The sequence below is a fragment of the Camelina sativa genome, chromosome 13 (assembly GCF_030686135.1).
Source record: "Camelina sativa cultivar CO46 ecotype springtype chromosome 13, ASM3068613v1".
NCBI classification, from domain to species: domain Eukaryota; kingdom Viridiplantae; phylum Streptophyta; class Magnoliopsida; order Brassicales; family Brassicaceae; genus Camelina; species Camelina sativa.
In genome coordinates this window covers 7,042,241-7,059,227 of record NC_141892.1, presented here as the reverse complement: position 1 = coordinate 7,059,227, position 16,987 = coordinate 7,042,241, and the positions used below count along the sequence as shown (strand labels likewise).

At 36.1% G+C, this 16,987-nt stretch overlaps 4 protein-coding genes and 2 pseudogenes across 7 annotated transcripts; 3 read left to right on the top strand and 3 right to left on the bottom strand.

Annotated features, from left to right (window-relative positions):
* Positions 1–173: 173 nt before the first annotated feature.
* Positions 174–3,440, top strand: LOC104735806 (AUGMIN subunit 7). Of its 2 annotated transcripts, none has more exons than XR_015577946.1 (9): positions 174–511; positions 856–941; positions 1,100–1,161; positions 1,358–1,449; positions 1,542–1,667; positions 1,945–2,046; positions 2,387–2,494; positions 2,691–2,789; positions 2,982–3,440. XR_015577946.1 is itself a non-coding variant. In XM_010455659.3 (9 exons), exons 1-9 carry the CDS (start codon positions 378–380, stop codon positions 3,171–3,173), a joined length of 990 nt encoding a protein of 329 aa, XP_010453961.1. In that variant the 5' UTR covers positions 184–377; the 3' UTR covers positions 3,174–3,440. The 2 variants fall into 2 exon arrangements, 1 of the variants encoding a protein (XP_010453961.1); XM_010455659.3 differs by having other exon boundaries at positions 184–511; positions 1,956–2,046.
* On the bottom strand, positions 3,412–4,832 carry LOC104735805 (uncharacterized; annotated as a pseudogene). The gene is made up of 5 exons (XR_015577947.1): positions 4,578–4,832; positions 4,442–4,491; positions 4,009–4,114; positions 3,851–3,909; positions 3,412–3,679 (listed from the first exon to the last, which is right to left on the bottom strand). The product of XR_015577947.1 is annotated as an uncharacterized LOC104735805 (transcript).
* Positions 4,833–6,424: 1,592 nt separating this feature from the next.
* Positions 6,425–8,023, top strand: LOC104735803 (RING-H2 finger protein ATL52). The gene has a single exon (XM_010455658.3). It carries the CDS (start codon positions 6,737–6,739, stop codon positions 7,856–7,858), a length of 1,122 nt encoding a protein of 373 aa, XP_010453960.1. The 5' UTR covers positions 6,425–6,736; the 3' UTR covers positions 7,859–8,023.
* Positions 8,024–9,901: 1,878 nt separating this feature from the next.
* LOC104735802 (uncharacterized) lies at positions 9,902–10,933 on the top strand. The gene has a single exon (XM_010455657.2). It carries the CDS (start codon positions 10,056–10,058, stop codon positions 10,653–10,655), a length of 600 nt encoding a protein of 199 aa, XP_010453959.1. The 5' UTR covers positions 9,902–10,055; the 3' UTR covers positions 10,656–10,933.
* Positions 10,870–13,047, bottom strand: LOC104735801 (BTB/POZ domain-containing protein At5g17580-like). Its single transcript, XM_010455656.3, has 3 exons — positions 12,830–13,047; positions 12,663–12,735; positions 10,870–12,597 (listed from the first exon to the last, which is right to left on the bottom strand). The coding sequence occupies exons 1-3, from the start codon at positions 12,868–12,870 to the stop codon at positions 11,014–11,016; spliced, it is 1,698 nt and encodes a 565-aa protein (XP_010453958.2). The 5' UTR covers positions 12,871–13,047; the 3' UTR covers positions 10,870–11,013.
* Positions 13,048–13,268: 221 nt separating this feature from the next.
* On the bottom strand, positions 13,269–15,200 carry LOC104735800 (uncharacterized; annotated as a pseudogene). Its single transcript, XR_015578831.1, has 9 exons — positions 15,040–15,200; positions 14,878–14,951; positions 14,703–14,784; positions 14,553–14,603; positions 14,355–14,455; positions 14,080–14,233; positions 13,803–14,004; positions 13,599–13,716; positions 13,269–13,503 (listed from the first exon to the last, which is right to left on the bottom strand). The product of XR_015578831.1 is annotated as an uncharacterized LOC104735800 (transcript).
* Positions 15,201–16,987: the final 1,787 nt, after the last annotated feature.

Genomic DNA, 16,987 nt, shown 5'->3' with positions numbered 1-16,987 from the left:
GAGAGAGAGAGAGAGAGTAAAAGAGATAACTTTAGGTTTGAGAGCTGGTGGGTCGTCGTCGGCTCTGGACCAAACGTCAGAGATCCGTTGGGAAGTACAAATTTCTTTTGAAAGCTCTGTTCTTGGAGTTTGTGTCTCCCCCACCTTTTTTTTAATTCTCTTTTGTTCCAATTTTTTTTATTTATTGTTGGTTTGTTTTTTTACTCTTTTTACACGGTGGAGAGGTGAGGAAGAGGCTAATATGGTAAATTAGGCTCTTTTTCGTTTTTTCTTTTTTTAAGAGTTTGAGAGAAAGCAACGAGACGAGAGTGTCAGATCTCGAGATTTTGAATTGGTGTTGAAGCCGTTTCCGGAATCAGTGGGGTGGGGGAGGAAAAATGGCGGCGAAGCAGATGGAAGAGATACAGAAGAAGCTAGGGCTGCTAAATTACCCTAGGGCAAATGCTCCTGCTCAATCACTCCTTTTCGCCGGGATGGAACGCTACGCTCTTCTCGAATGGCTTTTTTTCAAGTATTTTTCTCTTCTTCTTCTTCTTCTTCTTCTTCTTCTGCGGCTTTATTATAAGTCTGTTTCCGATCATCTTGCCTGGGAAATTTTTTAAATTTTGAAGATCAATTGAACTATATAGCACATTTTGAATTTTCGAGTTTGATCGAAACTTCGAAGGGTCTTTTTGTTGGTTTGGTTTTCGCAGTGTGGAGGTTGATACTTTGTTTGATCAGTGTCAAAATGTAGTATTGGGTCTGTTTGAATTGCTTGATTAACCTGAAATTTAGGTTCTTTTTTTTTGTAACCACAATGGAGAATTTATACGGGGTTTACTTAACTGGTCTTCTTTTTGGCTATTCTTGTAGGTTATTAGGTGATAAATCTCCTTTCTCACAGCAAAATCTTCAGGGAGATGCTGGGGTTCGTGATGAAGAAACTGTTCGTATTCAGTGTAAGTGTTTTATCTGATCATATAGACTATGTTTCCATTATTGCTTGAGCTTCCATAGATACACAATGGTTCTTAGTTCCTATCTTGCTACTCCTTGAAGAGTTTGTTTGAGGGCATGTCTATTAGTTTTGATGAGTTAAGTGATTTCTCGTTTTCAGATTTGGCAGAGATCGCAAAGTTTTTGGGGATTACACCTACTGTAGATATAGAAGCCATTCAAGTAAGCTTGTTTATATTGTTAGATCATCTTTTTCTTTTCTTTCTTTTTTTTTTTTTTTTTATCTAGACTTACTGGATTTTTCATTTACCTATATGTGCTCAAGTTCCATGATTTGTTTCAACAACGATCAATTTTTATATATTTTATTTTTGTAAACTTTGAACTTTCAAGATGCAATAATAGTTTCATTGTTTAGGGACATGGAACCTATGAAGATCGGATGGAAATGCTTCGCAATATTGTTGATTTAGTGGAAGCAAGCCTCTTCTCAGATAACCCAGAATGGAGGTAATAACTTGTATCTGATATCATCCGCCAAATTGTATCATTATAGTTTGTTTTGTTCTTTGAGCATAACAATGATTTTGCTTATTCTTCAGTATTGATGAGCAGGTTGCGAAAGATATCCAACTCATAGATGCTATTGCAGAGAGACAATCTCTTATATTTTCTGAGGAATGCAAACTGTTCCCGGCTGATGTGCAGATCCAGTCGATATATCCATTGTAACAACTACTTTCTCCTGTTATCTCCATCCAACTTATTGCACCTTTTGTCGTTATTTAGTGATTGTGGGTAATGTACTTTTTCAGATGTATTGTAAATGTAAACTTAGTTTTCCTCAACATAGAAACTTAGCCACTATGAGCCACAAGGGTTAGCAATGTGTTTTTGGTGCCAGTTAGTCCCTTTGTTTTTTATTTATGCTTCCAGATCTTTATGGTCTTAGATTCTTGCCTCATGTTTCAGCAGATGTAGTGACATTATGTTCCTTAATGGAAGTTTATTTGCAGACCAGATGTTTCAGAACTGGAGACAAAACTGTCAGAACAGGCCAAGATTCTCTCTAATCTTCAACAGAAAGTCGATGACTTGGCAGCAAAGGTGTGTTTTGTTTTTGACTCTGTAGTAAAGAACTCATTGGACCAATTTGCTGTTTCGTCAGACTTGAGATATTTCACTCAACTTATCGTTTATGGCACGTTTACCTGTAAACTGCATATACCAATTGCTTAACATATAGCTCCTATTTCTGTTTATATGTAGCTTCTGGTTCTGATGTAGCCAAGACTTGAACTACATAATCTAACTAATACGTATATACAAACTCAATTCCCACTACTTATTGACTTGTTGATAGAAGGCCACAGTCTTGCTTTTTTAACAGCTAGGTCCAGATTGTTTAAATTAAATATGTCTTTCTTTGCTTTTCTTCTCCTTTCAGCATGCTTACAACCCAGATGAAGAATATACTGAAGTGGAATCTCAACTAAGGGCTCGTTTAGAATCGTTTCTTGAAACTGCTAGGGCGTTCAATACAATCTACACAAAGGTATTTCTTTTTCATTCAAACTCATAATTCTTTCCGTCTATCAACCTAAATCAGCTGGAAGCAAAATATTTAACTTGAGCGTTTTTCTTGTGGACATGAAATGCGCTATGTCTCTCTATCTTTTGATCTGACTAGCTTTTCCAGAAACTGAAAAATAAGCCGCTGTATCCTTATCACTATGTTTGGATTTTTTCAGGAAATTCGTCCATGGACGCATATGATGGAAGTGCCTCAGCTTCATGGTTTTGGTCCTGCTGCAAACCGTTTACTGGAAGCATATAATATGCTTTTAAAGGTACCTAATTGTCTCCTTCTATCTTAATACTTGGAAGCATATAATATGCTTCGTTGTATCGACTATATTGACTAGCTCTCGGCAGATTTAACTTTAGTTGATAACTGTGTTCAAGAGCCGGATCAAGTCCATATCAGTTATACCTGATTCTGATAACACGGTGGAATAATATGAGTTGTGTATTGTCAACAGTTCCTAGGAAACTTGAAGAACCTAAGAGACTCACATGCAGCTCTTTCCATTGGATCATCGGGGACAGTAGCTGGAGAGCCTTCTTCTGTAACCAGAATCGTATCTGAGTGTGAAGCTGCATTGACTGTTCTCAATCGAGATCTTGGAATCCTCTCTGCTTCTATTGCTCGTGAGCAAGGTGAACGTCTATAAATTGACCACACTTGAACAGGGGCTGCGTTCATTGCATCATTCAATCCTACTCCATGAATGTGATGATTTGTATTTGTTAGAAATCATTTTAGGGGTGTGTTTTGATCTCATGAATTGTAACTCTTTTCAGCTTTTTTTCTTTTCTTTCTGTGTTGCCAAACTTACTTAACCAAATCCTTTCTGAAAGTAATTTTCTCATAATTTCTGAATGTAAGTCTTGGGACTTTGATTTGTACTATGGTTTCTAAGATTTGATGGATTTACCAATCATAGACGTAAACATCATCCTATACGCAAAAATTGACAATTGTACCAACTAACAATCAAAGCCTTATAGGCTTCAAACCTGATAGAGCAGAATACTATATCTCAAGCTCAAGATCTACTACGCTCAGTTTTTGGCAAAGGTAAAAAAGAAAAGAAAAAAGTCTTCACTGAGAAAATCTCTTCTTTGATACAATCAAAAGCTGCCTCGGACACCTTCTAGGCTTTCCCCAATTGATGACCTGCAAAAAAACAGATCGGTATATAGATGCTTTATATCCTTTTAAGAAATCTTTGCACATCACCAATCATTCATATTTGTCCTCAACTAATGAGAAATGAGAACCACAATGATTGTCAAGTTCCAGAAAGTGGTAGTAAAAACAAAAAGAGAAGTGTCGCTTTAACCTTACTTGTACATACAATACTTGTACTCTTGGCTTCTAATCAAATCTTTTTCGCCTTCTTCAAGCTGCACAACAAAACAAAGACATTGCATACAGAAGAGACAGAAAAATTTACAGAAACCTTAAGAATGAACATAATCATCATCGTTTTTAAAAAGCCTCACCGGATCACTCTCATAAATGAGTTCATAACAAACAGGAGAAAGGCATCGCAGCGCACAATTCTCTTTTGCTATTGCAGATGATTTGCATTGCCACCCCCATAACCCACTGTTTGTCATTCCACAACACGAAACACACACAAAAGTGAGCAAATAAGAGCCAAGAATTTGCCTAACTAACTCACAAATTTAGCCAAATTGTTCTACAATGAATCACAATACAACCAAGAATCAAGCTACAAACATCCCCAATCTGTAAGGATAGTAACCAAAGAATCAATCTTAGGGTAACACAGAGAACAAAAAAGTTTTTTCAAAGCTGATGTTGTTCCTTATCAACCTAATCACATCAGTAGAATCAAGAAAATTTTCTCAACAGAAGCATAGAAAAAAAAAAAAAAAAAAAAAAGCAATTCCTTTATCTTCCTGAACTCACCTTTCTATATCAGCATATCATTCGTTCTTCTTCTGCCTGATCTCTACATCCTACAAAATAATTGATTCCTAACGCAAAATCAGCAACCATATTGCAACGAAGCTTAGAGATTTGAGTCGAGCACATAGATACTTACGGAGATGGGACGAGAAGATTTAGCCAAAACACATGATAGGAAACAAAAGGAGAGTATCAGAAGAAGAAGACAACGAGCTCGGGAAATTTCCATGGCTTCTTCTCCGATCGCAGTGTGGTGGTGGTGGTGGGGATTACTAATCCCAGCTTTCGATTTAGAGAAGAAACGGTTTTTGAGAATTCTTGAGAAAACCGAACCGGTTGATTCCGGTCTCATCTTATGGGCTTATTGTATCGGGCTTATTTTATATTTATTTGGCCGACCTGACCTACACAGGTTTACGTTTTGTGAACTGTTCACACTATGTGGACGAATCTTGTGGATGATGAAATGTGGTGGACAGATCACTGCATAAAAAGACAAGTTTAATGCCGACTTAAACTCAACTACTTCCTCGATGTGACTAATCAGATTAGATTCTAGTCTATCTTTCAACCTCATCTTTTCTTAAATGTAATTTTATTTGTTAATGGAATAATTAGTGAGAGATGACAGTAACTTTGGACTCAAGTTGAATCATCAGAAACATTTATTTTTCCCAGCCTCACGGTTTATAATAGTAATAGATTGAGCTCTTTGGAATTCTTCGCCACGTATATACAACTAATTACGCACTTACATGATTCTTTCCTAAGTTACCAATTCCTACTGACCTTTTACAATTAAAGTTATCTTCTTCTTTACATCACTTCAATTATTTGGTGTTCATGTCCATTCGAAAAAAGATGAAAAATGTACAACATTACATTTCAAATGCTCTAAAAACATACAAGGATATCACTCTCTTTCATTGTAATCTGATTTTTTGTTATTTTGCCCTATTATTTTGTAGTCATTTTGTATATATTTGGTTAAAATGTTGGTTAACAATCATCCTTTCCAGAGGATAAAAAGTCAATTTTGAAACCATGGTAGAGACACTTACTTATCATTAAATACTTTTCTTTTTTAGCATTTGATACATAGATTTGGTTAGAAATCGAATTAAATATGTTTGTTTAGCTATCGCATCTTTGGGTTGGTTTGAAAATAGATGTTTCTTTTTCCCCTCCAAATACAAATTAAGACATACATTTAGCCACGTGCGTTTATATATTCATATCGGTTTATACTATATAAAAGAGTCAGTGCCTCACATGACCGACCCTGAGCTAAGGCAGGTGAATATCATACTTTATACGCCTAAAAATATACATACGTGTAATGCAGTGATCGATTCTTGTTATCATGTATTCATGGTGTTTAGCTGTTATTTGTTTTCTTATCGAGTTATATTGTAGTAGATGAATTCATGCCATGTGAACTGTGATGATCAAGATCCCAAAAAAATAAAAAAGGATTACAAGCTCAGAAAATAGAGCAAAATGAACATTACACTGCCCTCGTATATCTATCGAACAACGGACACTATATAATAAGTAACCAACCAAACGATCAATATATTAACAGTTACATGAATGATTAGCAGTTACCAGGTGGCCAATATATGGTTAAGACTCCTTTAGGTAGTCGTGTTCACCAACAATGTACCAACAAATGGTATGCTTGAAATGAAAGCTACTTAACATGTATATCTACGTAACTTCACCCATTACCAAACAATAAAAATAACATCAAGACATATCATATATCATTCTCAAACGCCTTGGACAATGCTTAAAGGTATACACATACGTCAAATGTATTATCTACTCCTATTTTTCGAGAATTGCCCATTTACTTATCTGAAAGACATTTAAAAAGAAAGGAAAAACATGTAATCTGTAGAATCTATATGATAACTAAGGCACAACAGGTTACGCCAAATCATTCGTTTCACATAAAGCGAGACCACATAAACATATACTAATTGAGTTTTAAAATTTATTTAAAGAAAGTTAGTTGTAAACTGATGTTAAACATGTACAACCAATATTAATAAACATACAGACATATCTTTAAAAAAAAAAAAAAAAAAGAGTTAATCTTATTATTTGTCCAAAGATACTAATCAAAGTCAACAAAAAAAAAAACACTCTGTGTCACATAGAGCCCAAAAAGATAAGGAGAGAGAGAGAAAGAGACTGTGACACTCCACCTCAAAACTCTCTCTCTTCTTCTTCTTCTTCTTTTTCTTCTTCGTCCTTAATTTCTCTCTCTTCTGCAACACAAACAAACAAATGGGTTCAATGTCAAACCCTAACCCATGGTCACCATACGATTCATACAACGATTGCTCTCAAGGAGTCTGTAACATCTACTGCCCTCAATGGTGTTACCTCATCTTCCCTCCTCCTCCTCCTTCTTTCTTCCTAGACGACGACTCTTCCTCCTCTTCCTCCAACACCTTCTCCCCTCTCCTCATCGCTCTCATCGGAATCCTCGTCTCCGCCTTCATCCTCGTCAGCTACTACACTCTCATCTCAAAATACTGCCATCGCCACCACTCCTCCTCCTCAGATACTTCTTCTACTCTTAACCTTAACAACAATCGTAACGGTGAAGGTACCTTCTCCTCCACGCAAAGACACTCCAATACCAATACTACTGGAGATGGTCTCAACGAGTCTACGATTAAATCAATCACGGTTTACAAATATAGAAAAGGAGATGGTTTCGTCGATGGTTCTGATTGCTCTGTTTGTTTAAGCGAGTTCGAAGAGAACGAGAGCTTGAGACTGTTGCCGAAATGTAACCACGCGTTTCATCTTCCTTGTATTGATACTTGGTTGAAATCTCACTCTAACTGTCCTCTTTGCCGCGCTTTCGTCACCGGAGTTAATCATCACACTCACACCACCACAACCGCGGTTGATGATGATGATGCTGACTCAAGACAACTCGTCGTAGCTAACCGAACCGTACCGGAATCGGAAATCGATTCGAATACAGCCGGTTCTCAAAATCAAACCGGTGATTTCGATTTCGGTTCCGTTGTTGTTGTGATCGAAGATCTGGAAACCGGATCTCGGAGTAGTAATGACGGTAGATCGGAATTAGAGGAGCAACGATGGGAGAGTAAGGATGGAGAGTCGCAGCCGATTCGGAGATCGACGTCGCTGGACTCTGGTGTAGTGGTATCGATCGCTGATGTTCTGAGAGAGATTGATGATGAGGAGGAAGGCGAAGGAGAAACAGGCGGCGTCGGGACTTCGCGACGGAGAGAAGGTGACGACGAAGGGAAGACGACGGCGGCGAGTGAGAGAAGCGGAGTATCGAGTTTTGTGGTGAGGAGTTTATCGACGGGGAGATTTGTTTTCTCGAGGTATGATCGATCGAGAAATTACCGTTTACCCAATTAAATTAAAACACGTTTCATTTTGTTTTGTTTTTTAAGTAAATGTTTCTTTGAAACATCAAGTTATAAATATCATTGACTCTTTTTTTGTTGTTGTTAATACTCTGTGCTTAGTAATGTTTAGTTGTTTACTGATATAGTAAACACTTTTTGAAGATTAAAGAAAAAAGTGAAAAATATATTTAGGAGTAATTTGTTGTCTCCCTCCTCCTGAATTTATGGAACATCCACTACAAAAAGCAATGTGATTTTATCAAAGAGGTGAAATTTTTGCTCATGGTAAAGCTAACGAGTAAAGCTTTTCCAATAGCTAGCTAGCTTGTTGTCTTCATACATCATCGTTGATCTAGGGATAAATGTGAACATGTTGACTAAAAATCACGTATAATCCAAAAAGAACATGCTGGCAGAAGAAAAGTTGGAGATCAGAAAAGAATCTTTAATCATACATGCAAAACAAGTTAGTATGTTCATCGATTTCGAACGGAGAGCATAAAACGATGAATATATTTGCAGGGTTGTAGGTCCTTTTGGACCCCAACTCTAAATAAAAACTTACCACTCGCAAATACCAAATGAGATTTTAATTCGTTTAAAAAATATCAGTGATCTTCTTGGATTATGAATTATGTCTAGAAAGAATCTCATTCACATGTATAAGGTTTAAACGAATATATATGAATAATATTTTGATTTCGTTAGCTAGTGTCCTACTTCTTGATTTGTTTGAATTCGATTGCCTATGACTGTATGAGTGGTGTGCTTTTTATGAGCGTGTATTATACGTAGTACTCTCTTTGCAATATTGCGTTTTCTAGTGGTTTGGGTTTTTTGTTGTTGTTGTTGTTGTGACTTAGTGAGACTTATGTGTTTTTTTGTGTGTGTGTGTGTGTATTTGAATTTGTACGTTTGTTTGTATTGTGTTTTCTGACTTTGTCAAAGAACTGTTGCAATGTTGAAAAGCGGGACTACTTTACTGTCCTACATGAAACAGATATAACCACATAATGTGACTAGACAAAGCATAGGCATCACACCATATGTTGTTTAACATAGATAAACAAAATTTATATGCTCACATACTTGAGGTAAAATTTGATACTCGGTCCGAGTTATATATATGCCCCATCGATCAGCCATCGCCATCTTCTATTAATGATTGCGCAACTCTGGATATTTAGTACAATTGAGCTCAAAAACATGAAATAACACTAATTAATTAAATGACCCTTGCTAATTAACTTAAGAGTTTGTTTAACATGATAAAATCATTATCCAAAAGATGTTAGAAACTTAAAAAAAAAAAAAAAAACATTCTTCTCGTCAACGACTGTTGAGGAAATGAAGTCTAGTCGACCTAAGGTCTCAAGCTAGGAAGACCAAGAATAGAATCTGATTTTGAAATATAATTAAGAAAATTGATATCCTTAGTAGGACAAAACTGTTTCATTAAGTCTGAATTTTAACTTAAATGCTAATTATACGTGATTAATAAGTTTGAACATTTTAAAAGGACACATGTTTTTGGATTCAATTCAATGTGAACAAAGAAAAGAAACAGTTGTGGGCATTGTTGCTAGAAATGTGAATAAAATAGATGAACAAAAGATCTGTACGTTGTGTCACCAAAAAAAATCTTAAGTAACCTTTTTCAAAAAAAGTGGAGCTCATGTATTAGACATCGTGAACGTTCGTCGCATCTTGGTCGATAGCACGACAAGTCGATAACATAAGTCTTAAATTTTTTATATACATATATTTTTACGTGGCCTTTTTGGTATATTATCATCAGCATTCAGCACTAAAACAAAATGAATCGGGCGATAATTAATCAAACCGCAACAATCATACTGAAAAGAAAAAAAAAATTAAACCATAGTTTCTCGAATTCAATTTGTTACTAATAAGTTAGTTATACATTTCCTATTTTCACTCTTAGAGCGTAAAAAAGTCTACAACAACCTCACAACGACTCTACTAAATAAAAACTCTTTGCAGTAATAATTTAGCGAAAAAAAGAAAGAAAAAACAAAGTCAATAAATAAAACCGAGTCCGCATTAAGCGCTCTTTTCAGTTTTCTGTTACACCCAACTTTTTTTTTGTTCAACACAAATTTTCTCGAGGAAAAAAGAAAGAAAGAAAAAAGAGAAACCAAATCCTTATTGTGTTGTTTTCAAACATCCAGTGGTCGGGAGTTCGAATGGATCAGAGAAAAGGTGATCCAAGAATATACATTGTCACACTTCTGTTTCTTTCATGTATCTTATCAGGAGGAGTTCTTTTAGGACTTTACCTGGTCCAATCTGATCCGAACCCTTTGTTTCTACAAGCGGGTATGTTCTTTGTTGGTGTCCCTTGGCTCTTTTGGTTCTTGGCTTACGTTTACTCTTGCGTCCTCAAGCCTTGCACGGTCTCCGTCAGTAAGGGCGTTGCCAATTACGATCCGGAGAAAGGTGATCCAGCAGAGAAGAACGTCAATAACAACAAGACCCCGGAAAACGCCACCGCAACGTCAATTTCGGATCCAGCGCCAAGGAATTCGCCTAGGGAAGGTGAGAAGCACGTACAATTCGGGAATGTGGTGGTTCTTGGTGATGAAGAAGGAGGAGGAGGAGGAGGAAAAGAAGAAGAGGAAGATAGGAACGAGGGTAGTTCTAATAATCTGATTCAAAATCATATGCGAATCCAAGAACAAGAAGATCAAGAAGATCGTAGATCGAATTTAAGAAGCGATGATGAGAGTAGCATTGATGAGGACTGCGATAGGACTCCATTGAGATTATCGGTCGGAAACAAATGATCTGATATACTGTAATGATCAATGTTTAGCGCACGGATCAATACATGATCATATGTATCGGGTTGTGTAACCAGAATGAACAGAGAAAGAGAGAGGCTTTGAAGAAAGCTAAACCTCGTTGACGTGTGAGACAAGGAAAGCTGTTCTTTTGAGTAAGAACTAAAATACCATGTGGAAAGACCTACAGAAGAATTTGTTTTTGTTGTAGCTTTACTTTTTGTTACTCTTATGGTTTTCATAAATTAAAAAAACATAACCTGAAATAACATTTTCTCCAATGTCAGAAACAGAACACGAACAAACAGAGCAAAAACAAGAACAAGATCTGAGTCTGGACGGACTGTAATCAATAGTTAATTTATTTGTAGTGATGATGAATCTTCTTCTTCTTCTTATTGACATCACAGGTGCAAGCATCAACTGAAGAAGAAGATGAAGTCAAGCAACCAAATTTTCTCTTCACCTGTCTCCACACGCTTAGCTTATTACTCTTCTTCTTCTTCGTCTTCTTCCAACGATGAACAACACATTCATGATTCTCAATCTCAAGGCCTAACAGTTTATTACTCATATTCTCCATCTCATCTTCATCGCTGGAAACCCCAATCTCTCCTTCTTCGTCTTCTTCGTCTACTTTCTCTTCTATAACCTTGATCTCTTTAGCCACTGTATCACGTATCTGAAGCTGAGAAGCAACCAAAACCTGAATAACGATTCTAATAGGAAGCCTCTGGTTTTTCGCGGCTTGGTCGCATCCTTCTTGAGAGAGTTTCTTACATTCAAGAAATTTACAAACTTCCATCTTCTCTGATTCAGTCAAGTATCTATGGCTCTCCAAGAAAGCATCAATGGCTTTGTAAATCCCATCCGAGTATCTCAAAATGCCTTCCGAACTAGCCACTGTGATCTCCGCTAACTCCACAAACGCTTCTAGCTTCAGAGAAGTCTCACTCGCAGCCAAGAACAGAAACTCTTCCAACAGTTTCGCTACTTTCTTGAAATGTAAAACATCTTCGGAGTCTTCATTGGCATAGTAGCTGTAAAAGCTCGTGACAACGGTTTTAACGAGAGTGATATCTTCGAAACTCTCAGCTTTTTCTCTGTATCCTCGAGACAGAATCTTGAGATCTGTTGGTCTAGCCATGTCGAGCTGTTTGGTGATTCTGATCTCGAATCCTTTTCGACATTCGGAGCTAGCTTCTAACCAGATCGAATGTTTTAGCGATTCGAATAAGAACTCGCAAGAGATTAGCCCTCTGGGATGTGGCAAAAGCCGCTCAACCGCTTCAACTACTTCTCTCCTTTGCCCTAGTTGGCTTTCTTCCGCATCAAAAACCCACTTCTTTGCGTATTTGCAGACAGATAAAACGATGTATTCCACGGGAATGCTGCGCGATTTTATTGTTCGGATCATCAAAGGTTCATATAACCGAAGCGGAACTGTGATCAAATCTTCTGATTTCCAATCTTTAACAAACAACCGTCTCCTAGGGTTAGGTCTATAATCATCACTTTCCTCTTCCCTGTTCTTGATCATTTCACCGAGGAGTCTTGGATCGTATGAAGCCTTTTCGATAAGAGAATCAAAGAAGAGATCGACGAGTCCAACATCAGCTAGCTTGTCAAGACTCTTGTCCCCTGAACGAAGAGCATTTACTGTCTCATTCCAGCACGGGAAAACTCGTTGCTCTAAGAACTCAGATGCCTTTCCCAACAAGTTATTAGAGCTTTGTTCTTCATTCATCCCTAAGTAATACGCTATGCAGAGAACAGAGACGATGTTATCAGAGGTAAACTTGACTTCAAGGCCATAACAGAATCTAGCAACAAGCTCAAAGGTTTCAGGGTCGACTTCTAAATCTCGTAGGATCAAACGCAGCTCATCCATCTCGTTTCGCTCGAGTAATAAGCTCACTTGTGACGATCTCTTTGCTAACATTTCCTGCAAAAACAAAAACTCAATATCTCTGTTCTGTCTTTTTTTTGTGAATGTTTTTAGAAACTTACTTTGTTAAGATGAAATGGAACAGCCTTTATGTTGATATGAAGATCCGGTGCAGATGATGCTGACATTGAATTCCTTCAAGCAATCATTGTAATTAGGGAGATCATCGATTAAAATCAATATGAAATGATTCTTATAATTTGAAATAGAAGAGACTAAGAAATCTCACCTGTTCTCGTTGTTGTTGTTGTTCCTATCTGAATCTGACATTTTTGATAGCAGTTCTTCAATTTTTCTGAAGGATAATAGAATTGTGAATTTGGACTCCAAGAAACAGAGTACTTAGTTTCTCATGTGTTCAGCAACAACGGGAACAAAAACAAAAATTTCAGAAACAACTCTTGAATGAGAAAGAACACTAAAAGCTTATCAAGAAAAGTTAGGCTCTTCCCGAAATATAGGATTAAGTTAAGATATAAGTGGGATTCTCCGGGGAAAATGTATTAGTTAGTTTATTTATATTACAGTGAAATTATTAAGCAATTTTGAAACAATTAATATATAATCCTTTTTGTTAGTAAGGAACTGTACGCAAAAGACTCTAATCACATCACAAAATTAACTTTTTTTTTGTTTGTCACACAAGGCCATTATTACCTCTATTAGAATTCTTAAAACTCATACTTAAAAATTATAATAGGCCTCTTATTTTTCCAAATCACACAATCAGAAATTTTGATAACCTTTTGTACAAAGAAAAGTGTGACTGTCTATAACACTGGTACAGTAAGTCCAAATTCAAAGCATCGTAACAGAGTGATGAGAAACACTACAATGCCTTCAGAACTCATGACTCATGCGTTGTTGACTGGCTTTGACTGTGACCAGAGACATCAGCAGCACCTAAGACACAAATCCATTCTTTTTTTTCATTAATAACTTGATTCAAGACCCAATAAAAAGATGTGAAGAGACGAACTAAAAGAAATCATTTTTACCTTTCTCAAGTAGCATCTTGGAACCTGGATAAGAGAATAATCGAACAGCATTCCGATAGCTTAGCTCTGCGAGTTCTTCGTTCTTCATGTCCAACAACCGCGCTACATACTCAAGTACCTGAAACCGTAATTGATCAGGGTCTTAATTTTCCATGGTTCTATGAAACAGAAGATCAGTTGAGAATCTACAAAGCAACAACGTACGATATGAATATTAGCCGGGTGATTAAGTGTTTCCTTGGACAACTTCATCGAGTCACTAGAAGCAGAATCAAGGTTCTGAGTTGAGTTTTCTTCTTCGGGTAGAGAAGGATCTCCTTCTACAAAGTAGAGAATACCTGGCTGAGCCAGCCTTTGGTAGTGCGTCTGGTGAATCAGTTTCCAATAAGATCCTATCAGATGGAACCTACCAAGAACTGAAATCAAGATTCCATTCCACCTTAAAGCTGTGATTCGGTGTAGAGAAATATGAAAATCTTACAACTTTCAACATTTTCTTGGCTTTTTTCTCACTCATGGACATAAGAAAACCAGAGAAGGAGAAATATGCACCGAGCTTAGCAAACTCAGGAACCATCTCAGCAGAACCTAAATACGAGTGAAGGATGATCCCAGAAGGAAAAGGCCCCATAGATCTGTGTATTAAGGTATCACATCACACTAAATAAGAACACATCATAAAGAGACATTTTCATAATTTTAGGAACACTCAATAATATCTCACTTTTGTTATATACAGGAAGCAAAAGATCATACTTTATTATCTCTAGCAGATCTCCAAATGCACGGACACAGTGAACTGATGCAGGTTTATTTAATTCCTTTGCAAGTTCGAGCTGTTGACGAAACACGGTAACCTATACAATTAAAAATGCTGCCTTTAGTATCAAAAGCCATCATTCTGAACACAAACAATTTAAGCAAGCTAAAGGTCTATTTTTCAAATTCTGAAACCTGGTCTGAGAAATCAATCTCCTTTCCCTTAGACCCTTTGTCCAAACCAATCTGTTCAAACCAAAAACAAAATGCAATTTCAACCAACACATATCTCATGGAGGGTTTCCAATTCAAATAAAATGTGATTAAAGGAGACAGGAGATAGACTTCTCCAACAGCAGCAGAAGGAGTGGTCTCAAACAAACTCTTTAATGTCTCAAACCATTGAGGAGTCCTCTCTGCTACATACCTTAACTCAACCACAAACACACCAAAAGAGATCATAAAGTTTGAAACTTTACCTGTAAATTTGTAGCTAAGCTAGATTAAACACAACTCGTACCATGGATGAATCCCAAAGCAGGGAACAACAGAAGGGTATTTAACCCCCATATCTCTGACCAAATTCCAATCTTTCTAGACCAAATCAAACGAAACCAAGATTTGATTAAAAATATCTAAGCTTGTATAATTCGAAAGCTATCAATCTGACAAATTTTGAAACCTCGGAGACTCCATTGACGGCGAAGGCAGAGACGCCGGAAGCTACGACGGAAGAGATGAGCTGTGGAGCTTTGGTGATAATCCTCGGGTCTTGAAGGTGACAGTGCGCGTCGAACAGTTTCATCTTCGCCCAACAGCTTCGTTATGTATGTATTATCTTCCTTCCAAATACTCACGCTTACGGTTTTACCAGGCAAAGAATTTAGCATTAATTATACAATCACCCCAGAAGTATATACATTTCACGGAAATGCCCAAAACCTTTTATTATATGTGTCTAGTGTCTAATACTTCAGTTTACCAATAAGAAACCTGAAATTTGGCTTAAGAGGGTATGGTTAACGATTTAATATTTTTTAGAGCATTTCCAACCAATTACTCTATTTGTTTTACTCTAAAATGGGGCAAGCTCTTCCTTAATCCATTGCTCAATTTTTATCCAAAAAAACCTAATCCAATTATTTTTAGTTAATTGAAATTTAATAACACCCTGAATTTTCCGAAAGTAAAATTTTTTACCCACTTGTTTTGCAATAATTCAAATGAATGATTAATTTCACTAAAAATATATTATCAAATAAATTACATTTCACAACATAGATAAATAAAAGGCATAAAAACACAAAGTACTGATTTAATTAGATTCATTTCATTTTTGCATTTAAAATTTTAAATTATTTAGATAATTAGTTTTCTTAAAATGATAAACCATTTGATTTTTTATAAATAGTTTAATTTAATTGCTAGATAACTAATAATCATTGTTTAATTATAAATGAAAATATCTCATATTTAGAAACTATTTTATGCATTAAAAATATCAACTGATCTCTAACAGAGTGAGATTCAGTAAAGATGAAAACTATTCATTACTCTTTTTGTAGTTGAAAATAAAGATGATTTTCTTACTCCAGAATGGAGTTTGGAGTGGAATTAAAGTTTTATTGTTTATGCTTTAAAAATTTAGAAATTATGCTTTGATAATTTCTAAAAATATCACTTCTTTTTGTACTTAAAGTATTAAAGTTTTTATAATCGTACAAAATGTACTTAATTGAAAGCCCTACAAGGCTCTACACATACAGAAACCAAAACAGTATATAGCTTATCCATACTAAATTGATTATTCCACTCATAGTATTTGTCAAATACTATTTGATCATACTAATTATGTAGTTTTGTCTTTGAAAACCAAATGTTTAAAAAACTTGTAACTTGAACTTAAAACCTAGATTCATTTGCAATGATTCTAGTAAACTAGTAAAATATATAATGCAATTATAAGTAAGAAGAAGTCAGAAAAAGGTTCGATTCAAGAATGAAAAAGCAAAGTAACTTAAGTCACTCTCATTAGTTAGAGTTGCTTTTTTACTTACACAAACACTTGTAACCCCTAAATTCTGCTCAAAGTTACAAGCGTTACAAAAACAATTTTAAAAAAACAAAAAAAAAATCACAAAAGAAATTGTTATTGTTTCTATATAGAGAAACACTAGTACTGAGAGACAACTATTCTCTACAAGAGCTCTCACTCTAGTCTCTAGCAATGTCTCTCTCACAACTATTACTAACGATACTTCTTTTTCTTCTCCTCCTTCAAGGAAAAACTACCGGAGAAACACACAGGTTCCTGAAATGTTTTAACACTACCAGTACCACCAGACCGGAACCCTACCGAAAATGTAGAGTGTATCTGGTTCCACCTTCAGGTCCATCGAGAAGACAAAACTTGGACGCTGTAAACGCTATCCCCGCAACAAGAACTATAACCAAGGTGATAAAGTGCTGTGTAATTTAGAATATTCATGCAGTGTTTTTCTACAGGAATATGTATATATAAATAAATCTATGTTCGTTATCTATGTAACTATGTTCTTTGTGAAAATGAAGGCATGAACGTATCTTTGTGTTTACACACTGTTCATTATTTCATTTTCTCCTTTTCACTT